General features: G+C 38.9%; 1 protein-coding gene across 2 annotated transcripts in view; it reads right to left on the reverse strand.

Annotated features, from left to right (window-relative positions):
- Positions 1-18,871, reverse strand: part of CMYA5 (cardiomyopathy associated 5) — a 90,888-nt gene that overhangs the window by 26,540 nt on the left and 45,477 nt on the right. The window contains exons 3-7 of one of the 2 annotated variants that reach the window (XM_040449867.1): positions 17,495-17,590; positions 15,653-15,886; positions 14,030-14,052; positions 9,009-9,127; positions 1,540-1,689 (exon numbers count right to left, since the gene is read on the reverse strand). In XM_040449867.1, the coding sequence (XP_040305801.1) occupies positions 1,540-1,689; positions 9,009-9,127; positions 14,030-14,052; positions 15,653-15,886; positions 17,495-17,590 (622 nt within the window). Of the gene's footprint in view, positions 1-1,539; positions 1,690-9,008; positions 9,128-14,029; positions 14,053-15,652; positions 15,887-17,494; positions 17,591-18,871 lie in introns of those variants that run through there. The other variant, XR_005783005.1, reaches the window with a different exon arrangement.

The following is an 18,871-nucleotide window of genomic DNA, read 5'->3' on the forward strand; positions in this document are numbered from 1 at the left end:
ATCATTGTTAAGAGGAGTCTTGGAGAGTCACGAAGGTCCATGACATATGCAGCTAGATACAGAGGAAGAGGAAGTGTGGTATAACAAGACAAACCCAGAGACAAGCAGACAAAAACATAAGCTTTGGAGTCTCAAAGGTTTGTGCTTGGGTCCTACCCCTGTCATGTATAAGTTGTGTGGCCTTCGGAAAATTACTTAACCTCACATCAGTTTTCTTATTTGCAAATGGGGATAACACTTATCTCATGTTGTATGTGGTCATAGGTCACCAGTAAAATAAAGAGTCCTTAACTGACAAACTTAGCCAACCTCACACTATGTCTATGGTTGCCTTTGTAAATTTTTTTTAACTTTTTTCTAATTTAAATATGTATCACATGACATCTCAAAAAATTTAAATCTTGGTAACAGTGAAATATAATAAAATTCATTCCTCATTACAAATTGGGCTCCTGAGTTTTGGAATAGCATGTCCATCCTGTCGTGTGCTCCTCTGTTTTCCAAAAAATGTGGGTCTGTCTTCAACAAGCAATATAGAATGCCAGCACACCCAGCTCTGATTCATCAGGAAGTACAACCTCAAAGTGTCTGGTTTCCAGGTCTTATTAGAACTCCTACTGAACAGGGGTGCCTGGATGGCTCAGTTGGCTAAGAGTCCAACTTCGGCTCAGGTCATGATCTCATGGTTCCTGAGTTTGAGCCCCGTGTCATGCCCTGTGCTGACCACTCAGAGCCGGGAGCCTGCTTCAGATTCTGTGTCTCCCTCTCTCTCTGCCCCTCCCCTGCTCACACGTTCTCTCTCTCTCTCTCTCTCTCTCTCAAAAAAAAAAAAAAATGAAAGAAAAAACAAGTCCTACTGAACAGAGAGATATTTACGGAGGCTCTAAAGATGTATCATACACTAAAGATGTATCATACATTCACCCTACTAAGCACTTTCACTTCTCTATGCATATTAATTGGGAACATGAGGAAAGCACATTTTTCAAAGCCCATGCCTCAAGAATTGTGAACTCTAAATTAACCTTTATGGTTTGTTTGCAGCTTTTATCAAGATGGATCTGAGAAACTGCCAACCATGACATCTAATCCTACATTTGTGCTACAATTATTATGGAGGACACTGTCCTATATATGGCTCATTTCTCCCCTGCAAAATGGTACGTGTTATACTTTCTTTTAGATTCAAGCACTGAAAGGGACTTGTTCTCCCTGAAAGGCTGGTATGTTACTTCCTTTTTGAAAATGAGAATATCTTAGTTGCTCCTGTTATCCCGCGAACTCAAAGCCAAATTTGAATCTCAATTACAATATTCATGTTGACCATTATGACACCTATGCACTTTCTTTTTCTTGATTCTGACTTCCAATATTTGCTTATACGTCTTTTGTTTACTTATATGGTTGTTGGCTTATTGTTGTTTCTGTATGTGGCCACAAATGCGTTGTGGAATGAGTCTTAATACGGATATCTGTAAGTACTTCACATAAAGATGCAGAAACGTACACACTCATCTGTATCTGTGTTAGAGATCCTACCGTTCACTTCTTGGTCATCTTGTGGTTCCTCCATGCAGTAAACCTGGAATGAGTCAATGACGTCTTCCTTGTTCATGCTCCAATAAACTGCAATTGTTGTGCTAGTGGCAGAATTGGGTTCCTGAGGTTCTAATCTAGGAGGTTGTGGAACTGCAATATAAGCAAGATTTATTATCACTAATGCTGTTTTTATTTATTGATTTTTTTTCCTTTTACAAAAGTCCCTTAGGACTGTTGAAAAAAATTCAAACAATATAGAAGTACGTGGAGTAAAAGTGGAAGGGCTCTCTCATTCTCAACACCCCCCACCCCAAAGACTCTCACTGGAGACAACCACTGTGACATTTGAGGGCATAACCCTCCAAAATGTTTTTTAGCCATTTGTATATGTGTGCTTATATCCACGTAGAAATAAAAATACACCCCAAAATATGATCACTTGAAAATACTCCTCTGTGGTCCTATATTCAGAGTAATAAATGTATACAAGTTAGAGGATGCATCAAATGATATGGTTTTCATTCAAAACAAAAACTTGAGTTGCTCTGCTACCTAACCAATGTTGTATCCTTCAACATAGAGTCTATGTTCACAAAAGAGATAAATAAAACCCTTTTGAGATTTAGTTGCTACATGATCAAAACAGAAAAAAGATTTGTATGAATAAAATATCAAAATACACTTTCTGAAATTATATCCCATTTCTCTTTCCAATGTGACTATACCTACATATTTTTTAAAATATTAAACAATATTAAAATTACCTAGGAGAAAAAGTACACTATTAACTGATTCAAAGATAAGGTTTAGATATCTGATATAACTCTGTTGTTCTGAATTTGAAATTCAGACAATATTCTCAAGAGTTTTCACAGAGATTTAAAAAGTTAACATTATGCATATTGAACATTAACAGTGTATACAACACTGTAAATCAAGCTCCAATGCAATTGTCTTCCAAAATTTTGAGATACAAAAGCATTGAACATATTTTACAAATTAGAGGAAAAGGTTATTCCTATAGTTGAAAAGATGTTATGCTTCTAAATTTGTTTTTGTGGTTATTTTTTCCAGTCAACATTTCCTGAGAGATAAGCTTACTGAAATACTATGGGCCAAGTCTTATGAGATTACTTTATTAAAAGTCAACACCGAAGGAAAAGACAACAAAGGTTAGTTCAACAAGAAGGTAAAAACAAGAAAAAAAAAATAAATGGTCTAAGGGATGGAACAAAAAGAGACAAATCAAAGATTCAATAAAGACATAAAGAGCTGAGGAAGTACAGAATTATGAAAAATTAGAAGCAGGATAAACAGGTGGTCAAGTTCATGGGCTTCAAAGAAGAGCCTGATGTTAAATGCCAGATCCCTCACTTACTAGCTGTGTTATCTTAGTGTCAGTTTCCCCATCTTTAAAATGGGAAAACAACAATAATAATAATAATAACATTTCCTCCCAGGTTAGTTGTAACCAGCATATATACATTAAGTGCTTAGCAGATTCTCTCACATATCAGCAGTGCTAAATTTTCAAAAGGCGAAAAGGCCTTGGCAGCAGCACAGACAATGGAGGGAAGAAGGCAGGAAGCCCGTGAAGATGCGAGTTGAACTGGGGATCCATCATCTGGTATATCACAGAGGGTCTACAGAGGTAAGACGTGCTGAGTAAACTTAGGCTGAGCAGCCATGCTTAATAAACTCAGAAGCCTGCCTGGCAGAGCACCTCCCCAACAAATGATAATGGTTCAGAGACCCATACACTGTCTTTGACTTTCCTGTTTGTCTTCCCAGCAGGAAATCAGTGTCACATTCTAAAGGAGTTCATCCGGATAAATGGAGTTCAGTAAATTTTCATGTTACCTAGGTTTACTGAAAAGCCAGGCAGAATTCTTCAACTATTGTCAATTGCCTTTGAAACAGTTTAGGAGAACTCCTTGAGGCATGAACAATGAAAATCTCCCTTTCTTTTTTCCTATGAATTTTACATTGAGCTATATCTGTTTTTAAAAATGGCAACATGGGGGTGCCTGGGTGGCTCAGTCGGTTAAGTGTCCGACTTTGGTTCAGGTCATGATCTCATGGTTTGTAAGCTCGAGTCCCGTGTCAGGCTCTGTGCCGACAGCTCAGAGCCTGGAGCCTGCTTCCGATTCTGTGTGTGTGTGTCTCTCTCTCTCTGCCCCTCCCCAACTCATGCTCTCTCTCTATATATATAAACAATAAATAAAACATTTAAAAAATAATAAATAAAAATGACAACATGTTTACAGAAACATCTCTCTCAGGTAGCATAACAAACTTAAAAAGTGATATTTACTCCCCCCAAATCACCAAATTTTAAGGAAGAAGTAGTTGTAGAGAATTAAACAAAGAGTGTGGGCTAGGAATGATTTTGGACCTCATGTGTTCCTTCCCCCCAAATTATTACAGTTAAAACATTCTTTTTCAAAAACAGGAAATACTTTTACTTTTCAAAGTACTCTGAAAAAGAGAATAAGAATATTCCATAGATATAATCAAATGATTATGGCTGGATTTACAATTCCCATATGGCAGAATATCAGAGACTGAGATTTCATATGTCAGCAACTCTGTTTACACTTCTATAGGAATAAACTTGCACAGGAGTAATGCCAAAAAAAAAAAAAAAATACAAAATGAGATTTTAAGGCTTCTTTATTGGAGGCTAAGGAATTGGGCAGAGAAATCCCCCCATGGATTCCCTCCTTCTGATGGAGTGTGCCCATAAAGAGCTGTCACACTCAGGAAGTTAAGCATCAGATCAACTTAGACTTCAGGACCTGTGTGGCCAGATGCAGATTCCCATTCCATCTAGTTCTTCCCAGGAGAGCAGCATTATTCACAACAGCCAAAAATTGGAAGCAACCCAAGTGGACATCAATAGATGAATGGACAAGCAAAATGCGATATAAACATACAACACAATACAATACAATACGATACAATACAACACATACAACGCAATACAATACAATACAATACAATACAATACAATACAATGCAATACAATATTATTCAGCCTTGAAAAGGAAGGACATTCTGACACATGGATGAACCTTAAGGACATGCTGCTAAATAAGTGAATCACAAAAAGACAAATACTGTATGATTCCACTTATACATGGGATGTAGAGTAGTTAACCTCATAGAGACAGGGAGTGGGGTGGTGGCTGCCAGAGGCTGGGGAGCTGGGGGAATGGGGAGGTGTTGTTCAGTAGGTACAGAGTTTCAGTTTTACAAGATGAAAAGAATCTGGGAGACGGATAATGGAGATAGTTTTACAGGATGTGGATGTACACTTCAAAGTGGTTAAGATGGTAAATTTTATGTTATGTGTATTTTACCACAAATAATAATAAAAAAAAAGTCTGCAGGAGCCAAAGTCAAGGAAGCCTTGGATGTCACTAATCTCTGGTTACCCTTCCTGCTACAGCACTGTGCTTCACCTCTCTGGTGTGGAGGAGTGGTTCGAGTATGAAGACCTTGAAGCCTAAGTGTCCCCCACCACACACACCCCCTACCCTCAAGTAGCTGTGTATTTAGAGCAGTATGAGAGACATTTTTCTGTTCCCTCTGTGTCTTCACCTGTCAAATGGGAATAAGAACAAAACCTATCTCCTAGGGTTGTTGTGAGATTGGATGCTAACAGTCTCCCTGGTACCCTTACATGGCATCATGTAAGTGTGGAATGAGTGTTAGGGACTGTTCCATTTCCCAGCAGAAAAGTCACATCCTTTCCTTAGGATTTCTGATTGGTTTAGGGTATGATCAGATTAACTTTTCAGGTACCAGGCAAAGATTTTACATCTGAGAGGCATCACTGGTCACAAATGAGCAAAAACTATTTAGCAGCAAGTCAACACCCTGGGCTCCAGTTCTATGAAACAGACACACCATGCATGGCATTTTCCTCTCAGAAATCAGTCTCCCTATAAACAGCTCAGAACTGCTGGGACTGCCATGCGCCCTATTTCCGAATAAATCATTAACACTTTGTGACAATTTAACCCTGTGGCCTCTAAAATACATGAGATGTCCTGTCGTTGCCTATCAGATATTCAAAAGAATCCTTCTACATGAAAAACAACATTTAATGAATCCCTTAAAAGCAAACAATCTACTTCATTAATCAGAATTTCTTACTTTCCAATCACTGCTCTAATTGCTGGGGTTTTTTAAATTTAAATCCAAGTTAGTTAACATACCCTACTACCTACCACAGTAGTAATGGTTTAAGGTGTAGAATTTAGTGATTCATAACTTACACATAACACCCAGTGCTCATCCCAACAAGTGCCTTCCTTAATGCCCATCACCCATTTAGCCCATCGCTCCACCCACCTCCCCACCAGCAACCCTAAGTTTGTTCTCTGTATTTAAGAGATTCTTGTGGTTTGCCTTCCTCTCTGTTTTTATCTTATTTTTCCTTCCCTTCCCCTATGTTCACCTGTTTTATTTCTTTAAATTTTTTTTTTCAACGTTTATTTATTTTTGGGACAGAGAGAGACAGAGCATGAATGGGGGAGGGGCAGAGAGAGAGGGAGACACAGAATCAGAAACAGGCTCCAGGCTCCGAGCCATCAGCCCAGAGCCTGACGCGGGGCTCGAACTCACGGACCGCGAGATCATGACCTGGCTGAAGTCGGACGCTTAACCGACTGTGCCACCCAGGCACCCCATCACCTGTTTTATTTCTTAAGTTCCACATATGAGTTAATCATATGAGATTTGTCTTTCTCTTACTGACTTATTTTGCTTAGCATAATATACTCCAGCTCCATCCAGGTTGTTGCAAATGGCAAGATTTCATTCTTTTTCATTGCTAAGTAATATTCCTTTTTATATATATACTGCATCTTCTTTATCCGTTCATCAGTCAATGGACAGTTGGGCTCTTTCCATAATTTGGCTATTGTTGATAGTGCTGCTACAAACACTGGGGTGCATGTGCCCCTTCAAATCAGCATTTTTGTATCCTTTGGATACCTAGTAGTGCAATTGCTGGGTCATAAGGTAGCTCTATTTTTAATTTTTTGAGGAACTTCCATACTGTTTTTCAGAGTGACTATACCAGTTTCCATTCCCACCAATAGTTCACTGCTCTATTTAAATGCCTCTTAAAGACACTACCAAAAACCACCCTTTTGTTTGACACATATATGGATAAAATCTATTAGGATAAATGATCGAATTTTGCACTTTATATAAGGTTGATGGTTTTTTGGGTCTTTCTAAAAGACACAGAAAAAACCTTTTACTAGTTACTAAACTAAAATTTTTCCTACAGGAATGTAAATTAATTGTCAGTTTAAAAACATCAGCTGTCTTTAAGGTGGTCTAGAAGGAATATAGCATCTTTTAAGGAAGATAGGTGAGTACATTTTACAGTAAGTGAAACTTGGTAACTTCACTGAAACACACCAGCTTTGGGAAATCTAAATAAGTTTCATTGTCTTGTTTGTTAAAATAGCACATTAAAAAATATTTTAAAGAGCCAGCAGGATGCTTCTGACAGCTGAGTAGGAGGCTCCTGGCCACAGAGCACGATGCTGAGCTGGTAGTTCTCTAACTGATCTGTTTAGTATGAAAAAAAGGGGGCAGGGGCTCAGTTGAAGAGAGAAAAACCACTCATAAGGAAAAATCTGTTCAACAGATATGAAAATATTTGATTTATTTTTCCTTCTATACCTAACTGCTGGAGTGAAGCAAATAATCTCTAGAAGACAGAGAGAGAAATCTTGTTTTACAAAGAGAAAAAAAAAAAAAAAAGATGAGACCTTTGGTTCCATCACTCCTTCTCCCTATCTCCTTGATATTCTAAGACAGTCACAAAGGTTCAAATGGAAATGCAGATTATAACTGTAATGGTACGCTAGTCTTATGCTTTGATTCAGAATCTAGCTGTAAATTTTTACAACTAAGAGGTTTTTTTCCAGTTATATTTCCTTACATACAAAAACTATAAAGCAAATATAAACTATTCAGATTATACCAAAATGAAAAGCTTTTGGGGCGCCTGGGTGGCGCAGTCGGCTAAGCGTCCGACTTCAGCCAGGTCACGATCTAGCGGTCCGTGAGTTCGAGCCCCGCGTCAGGCTCTGGGCTGATGGCTCAGAGCCTGGAGCTTGTTTCCGATTCTGTGTCTCCCTCTCTCTGCCCCTCCCCCGTTCATGCTCTGTCTCTCTCTCTGTCCCAAAAATAAATAAACGTTGAAAAAAAAATTTAAATACCAAAATGAAAAGCTTTTGCACAGTGAAGGAAATAATCAACAAAACTAAAAGGAAACCTGCTGAATGGGAGAAGATATGTTCAAATGATATATCTAAGGGGTTAATATTCAAAACATATAAAGAACTTACACAATTCAACATCAAAAAAACACCAATAATTCAATTAAAAAACGGGCAGAGGACTTGAATAGACATTCTTCCAAAGAAGACATACAGATGGCCAACAGGTACATGAAAAGATGCTGAACATCACTCATCATCAGGAAATGCAAATCAAAACCACAATGAGATATCACCTTATACTGGTAAGAATGGCTAGAATCAAAAAGACAAGAAAAAACAAGTCTTGGCAAGGATGTGGAGATTGTGGATATTGGTGTGCACTGTTGGTAGAAATGTAAGTGGGCTCAGCCACTGTGGAAAACAGTATGGAGATTCCTCAAAAAATTACAAACAGAAATACCATATGATGCAGGAATTCTACTGTTGAGTATTTACCCAAAGAAAACACAAACAGTAATATGAAAAGATACATGCACCCCTATGTTTATTGCAGCATTATTTACAATAGCCAAGATAGAAGCAATTTAAAGGCCCGTTGACAGATGAATGGATAAAGAGGATGTGATATATATGGAATGTGATATACATATAATGGAATATCACTCAGCCATAAAAAAGAACAGAATCTTTCCATTTGCAACAACATGGATGAACCTAAAAAGTATTAGGTGAAGTGAAGTCAAACAGAGAAAGACAAATACCATATGATTTCATTTATGTGTGGAATCTAAAAAACAGAATGAGTAAACAAACAAAAACAGAAACAGAAACATAAATATAGAGAGAACAAACTGGTGGTTGCCAGAAGGGAGGGGATTTGGGGGATGAGTGAAATATGTAAAGGAGATTAAGAGGTACAGACTTCTACTTATAAAATAAATAAGTCACAGAGATGAAAAGTACAGCACAGGGAACATAGTCAATAACATTGTAATAACGTTGTGTGGTGATGGATGGTAATACACTTACCCAGGTGCACATTGCAAGCAATGTGCAGGATTTTTGAATCATTGTTGTACACCTGAAACTAATATAACATTTTCAACTGTATTTATTTAAAAAAAAAAAACAAAAAAAACCTTTAAAAAAAAAAAAAAAAAAACAACAAGGAAAAACTGCCAGATTTCAACAAGGTAATTAATATATTAAAATTCCTACCAGCCACTTGTTTTAACATCTGGTCACTTCTTGCTGAGCTGTCATCATAATGTTCAAACAATGAAAATGCAGCAGGCATTTTCTCTAAAGAAGCTGTGTTCTCCATTGCAGACAGCAACCTACCATAGGAGGAAAAACATTTCTACATAAGTCAAGAAATTACTAACATACAAAATGAAAATAATTGTTTAAAATAAAGTTGTTGGTGGTGGTGGTGGTGGGTTTTTTTTGAGGCATTGTATCCACAAAGGAGTTAAACCGTTTCAAAGTCTAGAAAACATATGTCTAAAATCTATTTATTCTTAGGATTCTTTGGTTGTAACTGGTTAATATTAGAAATTGCATACCTATATTCCCAAACCAGATAGATTCCATCAAGTTATACAGTCTCAATTTTGCATCTATAAGTTTAGTCCTAATAGATAGTCCTAATAGAGAGTCCTATTATAATGGTTAGCCCTAACAGATAGTCCTGATATACTAGTCCTATTACTATATTCTAATGATTATTTCCAGAAGGATATAAAGGTGGACAGCCCTTCTGGAAATTCACATACTCTGTGATGCCCTTGCTTTTCTCAACTCTGACTATTATGCTTCTAGTTATTTAGTTTTTCAAAAATTATGTTCACCTACTATGTGGCAGGCACTGTTCTGGTACTGGGGATACAACAGTGAAGGAGGATAAAGTCTATAAATTCTTTAGAAAAATTTTTTTAGGGGCGCCTGGGTGGCACAGTCGGTTAAGCGTCCGACTTCAACCAGGTCACGATCTCGCGGTCCGTGAGTTCGAGCCCCGCGTCGGGCTCTGGGCTGATGGCTCAGATCCTGGAGCCTGTTTCCGATTCTGTGTCTCCCTCTCTCTCTGCCCCTCCCCCGTTCATGCTCTGTCTCTCTCTGTCCCAAAAATAAATAAACTTTGAAAAAAAAATTTAAAAAAGAAAATTTTTTTTAATATTTATTATTTTGAGAGAGAGAGAGTGCACACATGAGTGGGGGAGGGGCAGGGAGAGACAGGGAGACACAGAATCTGAAGCAGGCTACAGGCTCTGAGCTGTCAGCACACAGCCAGACGCGGGGCTTGAATTCACCAACTGTGAGATCATGACCTGAGCCGAAGTCAGACGCTTAACCAACTGAGCCACCCAGGTGCCCCTATAAATCCTTAAAAGACTAAACAAACCACAGTTTATAAGTCAACAGCTTTTATATACTCAAGACCCTCTTAGCGGAGATGCTAACTCTTAGCATTTGTCTTCAGGTACAACCTGGGCTTTAAAAAAAAAACCAAAACAACCAAAAATAAAACAGGTTGATTCCGAAGAGAGGAAAAGGGGGAAGGAGAGACTGCAAAAGCGTTCCACTTTAGCATGAGGGGCCCTAAATTTCGTTAGGAGCTCTCCTCTGTGCATCTCGCTCAAAGGAGACTAGAAATATATACCAGCAATTAAGCCAGGTTCGAGGAACTCCACTGGCTTCACTATCGTGGACTTTTTGGTTTGGGTAGCACAGATCCACTTCTGAGCCTTTACACTTGCTGTTGGAACTTTCTTCTCCTAGATATTATATGGCTCCTTCCTCACTGCATCTCTGTTCAAAGGTCAGCTCCTCAGAGAGTACACTACTCACACAGCACAACCTGTCCCTAATATCCTTTACTCTGTTGAATTTTACCTCCTCAAACTTATCACAACCTATTTGTTTTGTCCTTCTATTTCACCAGAATATAATCTACATGCAGGAAAGGACTTTGTTTTGTTCACCACCATACTGTACTGTGCTACTTGGCACACAATAAGCTTTTAACAAATACATTTGGAATGAATAGAGGATACTTTCATTTGGGTGAGAATATCAGGATCTCAGGTCTGGTAAATGTTTTAATCAGTGTGAGGGGAAAAGATCATAAAATATAACTGAAATATTTAAAGAGTGCCCACTATGCTTACTAGTGCTAGGAATAATAAAATAATAAAATTGACTATCATCTGATTTTAGGAGAGATGGTTCCAGGAGGGGCTTCAAAGAGGAGGTGAAATTTGGGCTGAGTCTCAAAGAATGAATAGGAGTTTCTGAGGCAGGAAAGGAAGGAAGGGTGTTGCAGACAGAAGAACAGCTTGAATAAAGGCTGAGAGCTGTGAAAGGTGCAGCATGTCTGAGGGGCCAGAGGGACCCAGGGGCTACCTTGGGAACCAGGAAACTGAAGACAGAGAACAAATGGAAAGGTGTTTTGTGGCTTGACTGTGAAAAGACTTTCATATCTACCAAGAGTTTCCATTTTATCTCACAAGGCAAAGAGAACCACAAGAGTGTTTTCACAAAGGAAGTTTAGAAGAATATCCCTGAATGAGTCTAAGAAAGGACCAGAGCAACTATGCAGACCAGAGGCATTAGTGAAGTGGGTTGGGAGAAGCCCACAATGCTCTGGGTGAGGGAAGACACCACGGGCCTAAAAGAAGGCCTTGGGGAGGCAGAGGGTGGAGATGACGGATTCTGAATTAAGGAATAGTGCTGATTAGCACATTCACTGAGCCTAATCAAGGCATGTAACTGACTACGTGGGAGAATTTCTGTAACGCAAAAGTTCTGGTTGTAGATACCACAAATGAAATGTTTGAGTTTTCCCTGACACACTTCCCTGTTCGATTTTAACATCTGTATATGAAAGGATGAGCAAGCATCTTTTTAAGGGCAGGTCCTACAATGGTTGGGCCTCTCCTTCTTTTTCATTATTGTAACACAAACAAGCGAACCGGAGAGAGAAAAAGTAAATGCATCTTCTTAACAGACCAGCATTTTCTAAGCAAATGTGTTTTCCAAAATATGCAAATATTGAGTCTAAATATGCTTGACAGCGTTCCTTAATTTAAGTGTTTTCAGTGTTGAGAAAAATAATTTAATATACAAGCACTGCCTTTAGAGATATCATATGAAGGCAGGGAGAAGAAACAACAAGTTAAAAAAAATACAACCAGATAATAAACAGTTATTATGGCAAAGAACACCAATAATACTGAGGCTTTGAGGCAGAAGTTGTCTTGAGGACCTGAGAGTCTTCTTTCTGGTGAAATAATCAAGAGTTACCGCTTGCAGGTGTGTGCGCATGTCCACACACCCCTGTGCGTGTCTAAAAGGGCTTTCATTAATTGCTCGTGTTTCTTCACCAAATCCCAAGTTTTGTTGTCTTTTTTCTTCAAGAAAAATAACAGTTACCCACGTGTATTCTCCTTTAGGTGGCATGCGGCTGTAGCAAAGATTAATCCATTGTCAATTGGACAATGAAATAAAAATTAATTAAAAGGACACACAGATGAACAAGTTCAAGCACAAAACCAAAGAACTGGTATTTAGAATTAAATGGATGCCAATTCATATTAGCAAGTTAACATCCTAACATTGAGAAAAATAAAAATGTACTATAGCATTTTTGAAGGTCAAAGTGTTTGCTATTTTCTATTCACCAAATTTTCATGCCAATCAGCATGTTCAGTGAGTAGATGAAATATCAGTAAGGAAATAACGCATCTACACTTTCCAGTGTATATGAAATGGCACTGTAATATAAAAATCCATATACTCTTTAGACAAAATTCAATAATACTTAGAGAAATGTATACTTTTTTTAAAAATAAAGAGAACTGGAAATAAGGTCTGGGTATGAGTTTCCAGACCTACCTGGTGTGCCTGAGACTCCTGTGTGAGGACTGGTAACCATGCAGACCCATCATCCCACCCTGGCTTCTCCTGCAGTGGATCTGGGGTGGGACTCCAGGCGCTTTCCTTTAACAAACCTCACAGGTAATTCAGGCATAACATGTTTACGGAACCAGTGCACTGGAGGATGGATTGTTATACGCCAGAGGTTCTCAACCCTGTCTGCCCATTACAATCACCTCAGAAGCTTTAAAAATGCCCAGGCCATATCCCAACCCAATTAAATCAGAATCACTAGAGGCACAATTCAAGCGTCAGCACTTTTTAAAGCTCCCTGGGTAATTTGATTTATGACAGAGCCATTGTAATAAAAACCCTTATTGAATAACGCCAGTACTAACATACAAGTTATTTTCCTAAAATGTATTAGCAATATTCTGTTGCATAGATTGTTTTTAAAGGTAAGCAGGAATCATCTGTGCAGTTTTCATTATCTAAAAAAAAAATCAGGTTTCTATGTTTTAATATAACACAAACGTAATTTTTTTAAATTTTGCTTTATGCTCTTTTGCAATTTGCCATTGAAGTAAACTGAACCAAATTTACAATTTTAAAAAATGTACATCAAAGGGATAGAAATAATAAGAACATTAGGCTCAACTAGTAGGAAAGTCCTCAGGTCTTGCTTTGTGGCAAAAGGGAAAATGTGTCAGATCAGTATGAGCAGTTCATCATCAGATGCTCCAAAAGATAAACACAGATCTGATGGTACGTGTTTTTATAGACATTTCCTAGTTTCATGTTGAGTGTTTTGCCTTTTAAAATAATGACAAAAATCCCTTAGATTGAGTGTTAACGGCAGCAACAAAGACAAAACACAATCAAAAGAGGAAGATTCACTTAGATTAGCTGAGAAGAAAGAGAAGATACATGCATGCCTGTCGTTTGAAGAGAAACTGAGAGAACATTCCATTAAGATTGCAGAAGTCAAAATTACTCAAAGCAAAAATGAATGATTCTTTCAAATGCTCATATTTAACCAGTAAGTCTAAGTATCTACAAAATGTTCTATATGCAATGACAAGAAAGATGGTCCAGATTAGGCTGAAAATACAGAATACATCTCAAGGAAGCAGTTAAAAATCTACATTATAATTGTTATTTAACTAAAGCACATGCAATATTCTTTCAAAGCTGTCATTTAGCTTTTAAAAGCACAGTGTCTAAAAGTGAAAATTCAGTAGCTCAGTCAATGTATGTATTTTTTAATTGGCAGCTCATTTTCTAGAAAGCATCAAAATATTAAAAATAAAGCATACAGTCATGCTATTCTCAGTCGCCACTACATTGTGCCACGTTTTATATACCTTTCATTGATTTCCTCAAATGACTTACGAGGTAATAAGAAAGAGGGAGAGAGAAAAAGAGAGAGAGAGAAACTAATTAACAACAAAGTGTAAAACCAACCTAGAGCCTTAAGATCATGCATGTTCTAAAGGCATTATTTTTAGCTTTTTATCTTCCCTCCGTCTGTTTCTTTTGGGGGCTATAACCCCCAGCAGCAAGGAAATGAGGGTCAGAAGAGGTAGGGGGATCTGGGCAGGGATGGAAGGGGCTTAATTTCCAGTTCTGCTCTACTCTCTATGATAAGCAAGGCCAGCAACGAATTCTTATGCTGCTCCTCTCTACTCATTAACAAATGGCTTAGCTTCCAGAATAGAATTCTCCAAAGCAAGAAAAAGGACTTCTATTTGTTCAATGTGGGATATATACCTAAAATGCAATCAGTAGTTATCTTTGGGTGATACCTTCTCTGTGCTTTTCTGTATTTTCCAAATTTTTAAAAATGGGTATGTATTACTGTCATAAGCAGAAAAAAATGCTTTCTTTTTTCCAATTTGTTCTAGAGAGAAAATATTTTTATCAAACAAAGGTAAGGTTCTTAGGGAACACAAAGAACTTTATTAATGTTACACTTCACAAGAGGTGCCTAATTTTAAAAGATTAAAGCTTTGCCTTAAACATAAAGCAACTGAAGATTTTCATTCTCCTTTGAGGATGCCATATCTAACCTACTCAAATTAGTCCTACCTGGAAGTATCTCCATATCAAAAGCTTAACATTATCCCATTTTTCCTTGTTTTATCTCCAGACTTCAATTAAGAGCTGGGAGGACTGGGGAACTTTGAAAGGGAGGTCCCAACTCTTCATAAGATGGTGCTTTCCTCCAATATGACAATTAGGTGTGAGACCATCCTCCAGGAAAACACTACTCCTGGTCAATCCTGGTTCCATGGAGAACCAGGAACTTACTGAATGTTCTAGGGAATTAGGAGAGCAAAGAGCTGCCTCTGTGGTGCAACTTGAGAATCACCCAGGGGAATCTCGGTCCATAAGATACTTGAATTAAGGAATCTGGTCCCCAGGAGGACCCCTGTAAAAACACTGATGTGTTACCTGAAAGAGGTATCACATTATGTCGTCCTTTTGCATGCTGCAAGTGTACCGACATGTTACTCTCAGCCACTGGGTGAGGCTCAGAGGGAATGGTCCCTAGGAGATGTCACTTCAGATTAGGGAGTAGGAGTGGAGAGGACAGCCCCAGGGGCCAGCATGAGGATGCCAGGCACTGGGAGATCAGGCTGGCACCCAAAGGGAAGGCATAGCATGAGTAAGGCTTTCAGGCTGTTTTCCTTCACTCTTAGAAGGTGACCAATCCATGTGACAGAGTGAATGGTTGATGCTGTGACCTGACTTTCATGTATCCTTCAGCTAGATTTGGATGTTAAGACTTTCAGGATTTTCTGGGCCTTTTCCATAAGCATCAGGCATACCTAATAATCTTTAAATGTCAGAATTACATAAACCCCACAGAGAAATATAAATGATACAAGTGATCTTGGGGAATATTGAAAGATGAATTCTAAAAACTAGACTTGGATGCATAGAGCAAGTGGAGGGTGTCTAGACCTGTTTTAATTGGTGCTTACAGTCAGGAAAACAGTCTCGTCGAGCTCCTCTGCTTCTCTCACGATGCTCTCCAGGGTGTCCTTGGCCGTGTCCATGCTCTGCAGAAAGTGGACCATCTGGTCATGTAAGAACTCCATCTTCTTTTTCTTCACTTCCTCAAAGCTCTGGGCTTTCTCATCATACTGGGCTAAAACTTTCTTCATCATCTCCTCATTCTGTTCTTCTAGCTTTTTCTCATTTTTACTACAGTTTTCCTAAAAAACAAATAAAACAAACAAAAAAAACCCCACTTTTTAATGAATCACAAAGTGCACGTCTTGCTTCTTTTCTTTTAGGAGAAACACCAGTCTTTTAAAGAACTGAGCTCTGGTGTCTTCATAAGAGAATTTTAGATTATGGGCACAGTCTAGCCTCTTGGCCACGGTTAGCTTTGCAATAAAATTCACTGTAAGATTATTATCCAGAAGGATTTAGTTAACGAAACAAACAAACAAAAAGATATTTGTGTGGAAGGCTTGCCTACTTGCATTTCCACAGGATAAAACTTGAAGATGGCGTCACAGTGAATGAATGAAGATCCCTGACCTTCGTTTAGTGCCATTTTCACCATTCCATGAAAATTCTTGTGTGAGGAAGGGAGAAGCAAGATACTGGACAGGGCACTACATTCACAAGTGCTCTCCAGGGAGGGGGACAGCTTCCACCACAGTAAGAGAAAGTTTATTGCCCATCTGGCAAATCCAGATACCCACTGGATATAGTGGTTCTCACTACGGGGCTAGTGATAAGGTGATCATATAATTTATTGTCTAAAATGGATACTTGGTGGGGGCATTCGAAATAATTAGCAGGTGTTAACTGATCTAAAACAGGAGTTAAGGAGACTCTTCTCAAGCAAACTAGGGTGAGAGTTGCCCTCATGATAGGGAACGTGGGCACCAGCCTTCTGCAGCAGCCCTCTGCCACGTCTGATTGACAAGTGAGGATATCTGGGCCATTTCTGCATATGGATGGAGATGGCCCCCCACCCCTGCCTCCACTGAGGAGGGAGCAGGGGCCAACAGCTAGGAGGGCATAAATTCATCCAGATAGTGGTACTATGAGAGACACGCATTTGTCCTGGGCACTGGACATCAAGCATTTCTGCAGAGCTAACCAATGAAAGACAGGATAGTGGAGCAAGTTAAGAGCTCAGATCTGAATTTAAATTTTGACTCTCAACTTACTATGAACTTACTATGACCTTGGGTAATATACTTAACTCTAAGTTTCAGTTCCTTACCTAGAAAATGGGAACAAATTAATAACACCTGTTTCATATGGTTATTGTAAGGATTACATTGGATAAAGCATGCAAAGCATTTGCCCTGTCATCGTAAGCACCTAATAAATGTGTATATGTTTTTAAGGACAAGTCGTTTATCCTTGGAAAGGAAGTAGTTTCACTGATTACACACAGATGGAAGGCTTTGAGGACCTTCACTTTTTTTTTTATAAAATTTTTTTTTCAACATTTATTTATTTTTGGGACAGAGAGAGACAGAGCATGAACGGGGGAGGGGCAGAGAGAGAGAGGGAGACACAGAATCGGAAACAGGCTCCAGGCTCAGAGCCATCAGCCCAGAGCCCGACGCGGGGCTCGAACTCACGGACCGCTAGATCGTGACCTGGCTGAAGTCAGACGCTTAACCGACTGTGCCACCCAGGAGCCCCGAGGACCTTCACTTTTAATGGAACAAAACCAACAATGGCAAACCACATATGCATACACAATCCCTAATTCAGATTGTTCTGGCTCAGAATTCTTTCCTTATAATGACATGAACAAACCAGGTCAAAGTAAAAGGGTTATGGTGACTTACCTCGATGGTATTAAAAAAAGATTCTATCTCACTAACAAAGGCTTCAATCCTCAGGGACTTTTCTTGTAAATTATCTAGAAATTCTGCTAATTGGACCTGAAGAAAAAAATTTAGATATGGTTGGTATATGACATTTGATAAAATAACTTCAACCAGTGAGCTCTAATTTCCTCATAAATTTAGTACATTTGGTAGAGATTTACTATATGACATTCACTAACAAATCAATCTTTAAATTTTCTTTGCTGCTTCATCTAAATTGACTGTAGATAATTCTGTATGCTAAACAATTAGGAGGTTTGTGAGTGAGCAATAGAAAGTTTATTTTCTCATGCAAGAGGAAGGAGTTCTTGTTGAGTACATAAATTCAAAGCATACTTGTTTTAGTAAACCATGGATTTTAATTTTCTCCTTAGTAAAGCCTCAATTTTTTTCAAATTTGAGGCCGGGGTTGGGGGGATGGGCCAGAGAGAGAGAGAGAGAGAGAGAGAGAGAGAGAGAGAGAGAGAGAGAATCTTAAGCAGGCTTCACATTCAGTACCGAGCCTGACTTGGCGCTTATCCTACAACACTAGGATCATGACCTGAGCCGAAATCAATGGTTGGATACTTAACTGACTGAGCCACCTGGGTGTCCCTAAAGCTTCAATTTTTATACATTGTCTTCTTCAAGATTGCAGACTTTTTGTTGAACTTGTTCAACTTATCCAAGTAGTCTCCTCACATTTGTGCCAATGGCCTCAGTGTGCCTGGATCACTCTGAGAAGGTGCTCAGAGTGTCACTGGGCCAGGAGCCTAGCATACCAAATAATGGAAACTGTTTACTAAAGAGACCTAAAGGTTGTAATAACCCTTACAGGGTTAAAATACTCAAGAAGTGAAAGCCAACTAGAAAATGTATGGGTCATGGGGGAAGATGGTAGCTGCCTTAGCCATAGTTATAAACCCTGCTATAATCTATTCAGCTGCCTGGTTCACTATCCACAGAATGATGGAGAAATTGCAAGGATGGAAGCCCCTTCTGGATCTGGCTTCTGCTTCCCTCTATAGCTCTTGCCTCTTTTCCACAAGGTCCCAGGCTCCAATCATACAAGCCCCGTCTTTCCTTGAACTTTTTCTCACCCATGTGCCTTTTCGTGTGGTATTTCCTGTCTCTAGAATGTCCTCCGTGCCTTGATTACTGGAAAAACCTCTATCTTACTGAAGGTTCACTCGGTCTTCACCTTCCCTCACCCTCTCAGTCCTACTCTATCATTTGGCTCACTCCCAAAAGGGTCCTTTTTCAAAACACTGTGCTCCCATAATCCTGACTGATTTGGGGAGCCATTAGTCCATCTTCTTTTATTTTTGTTGTCATTCCCAATGATTAGACAGTTTC

Source organism: Herpailurus yagouaroundi, unplaced genomic scaffold, assembly GCF_014898765.1.
Source record: "Herpailurus yagouaroundi ecotype Mexico unplaced genomic scaffold, PumYag 29, whole genome shotgun sequence".
Lineage (NCBI taxonomy): Eukaryota > Metazoa > Chordata > Mammalia > Carnivora > Felidae > Herpailurus > Herpailurus yagouaroundi.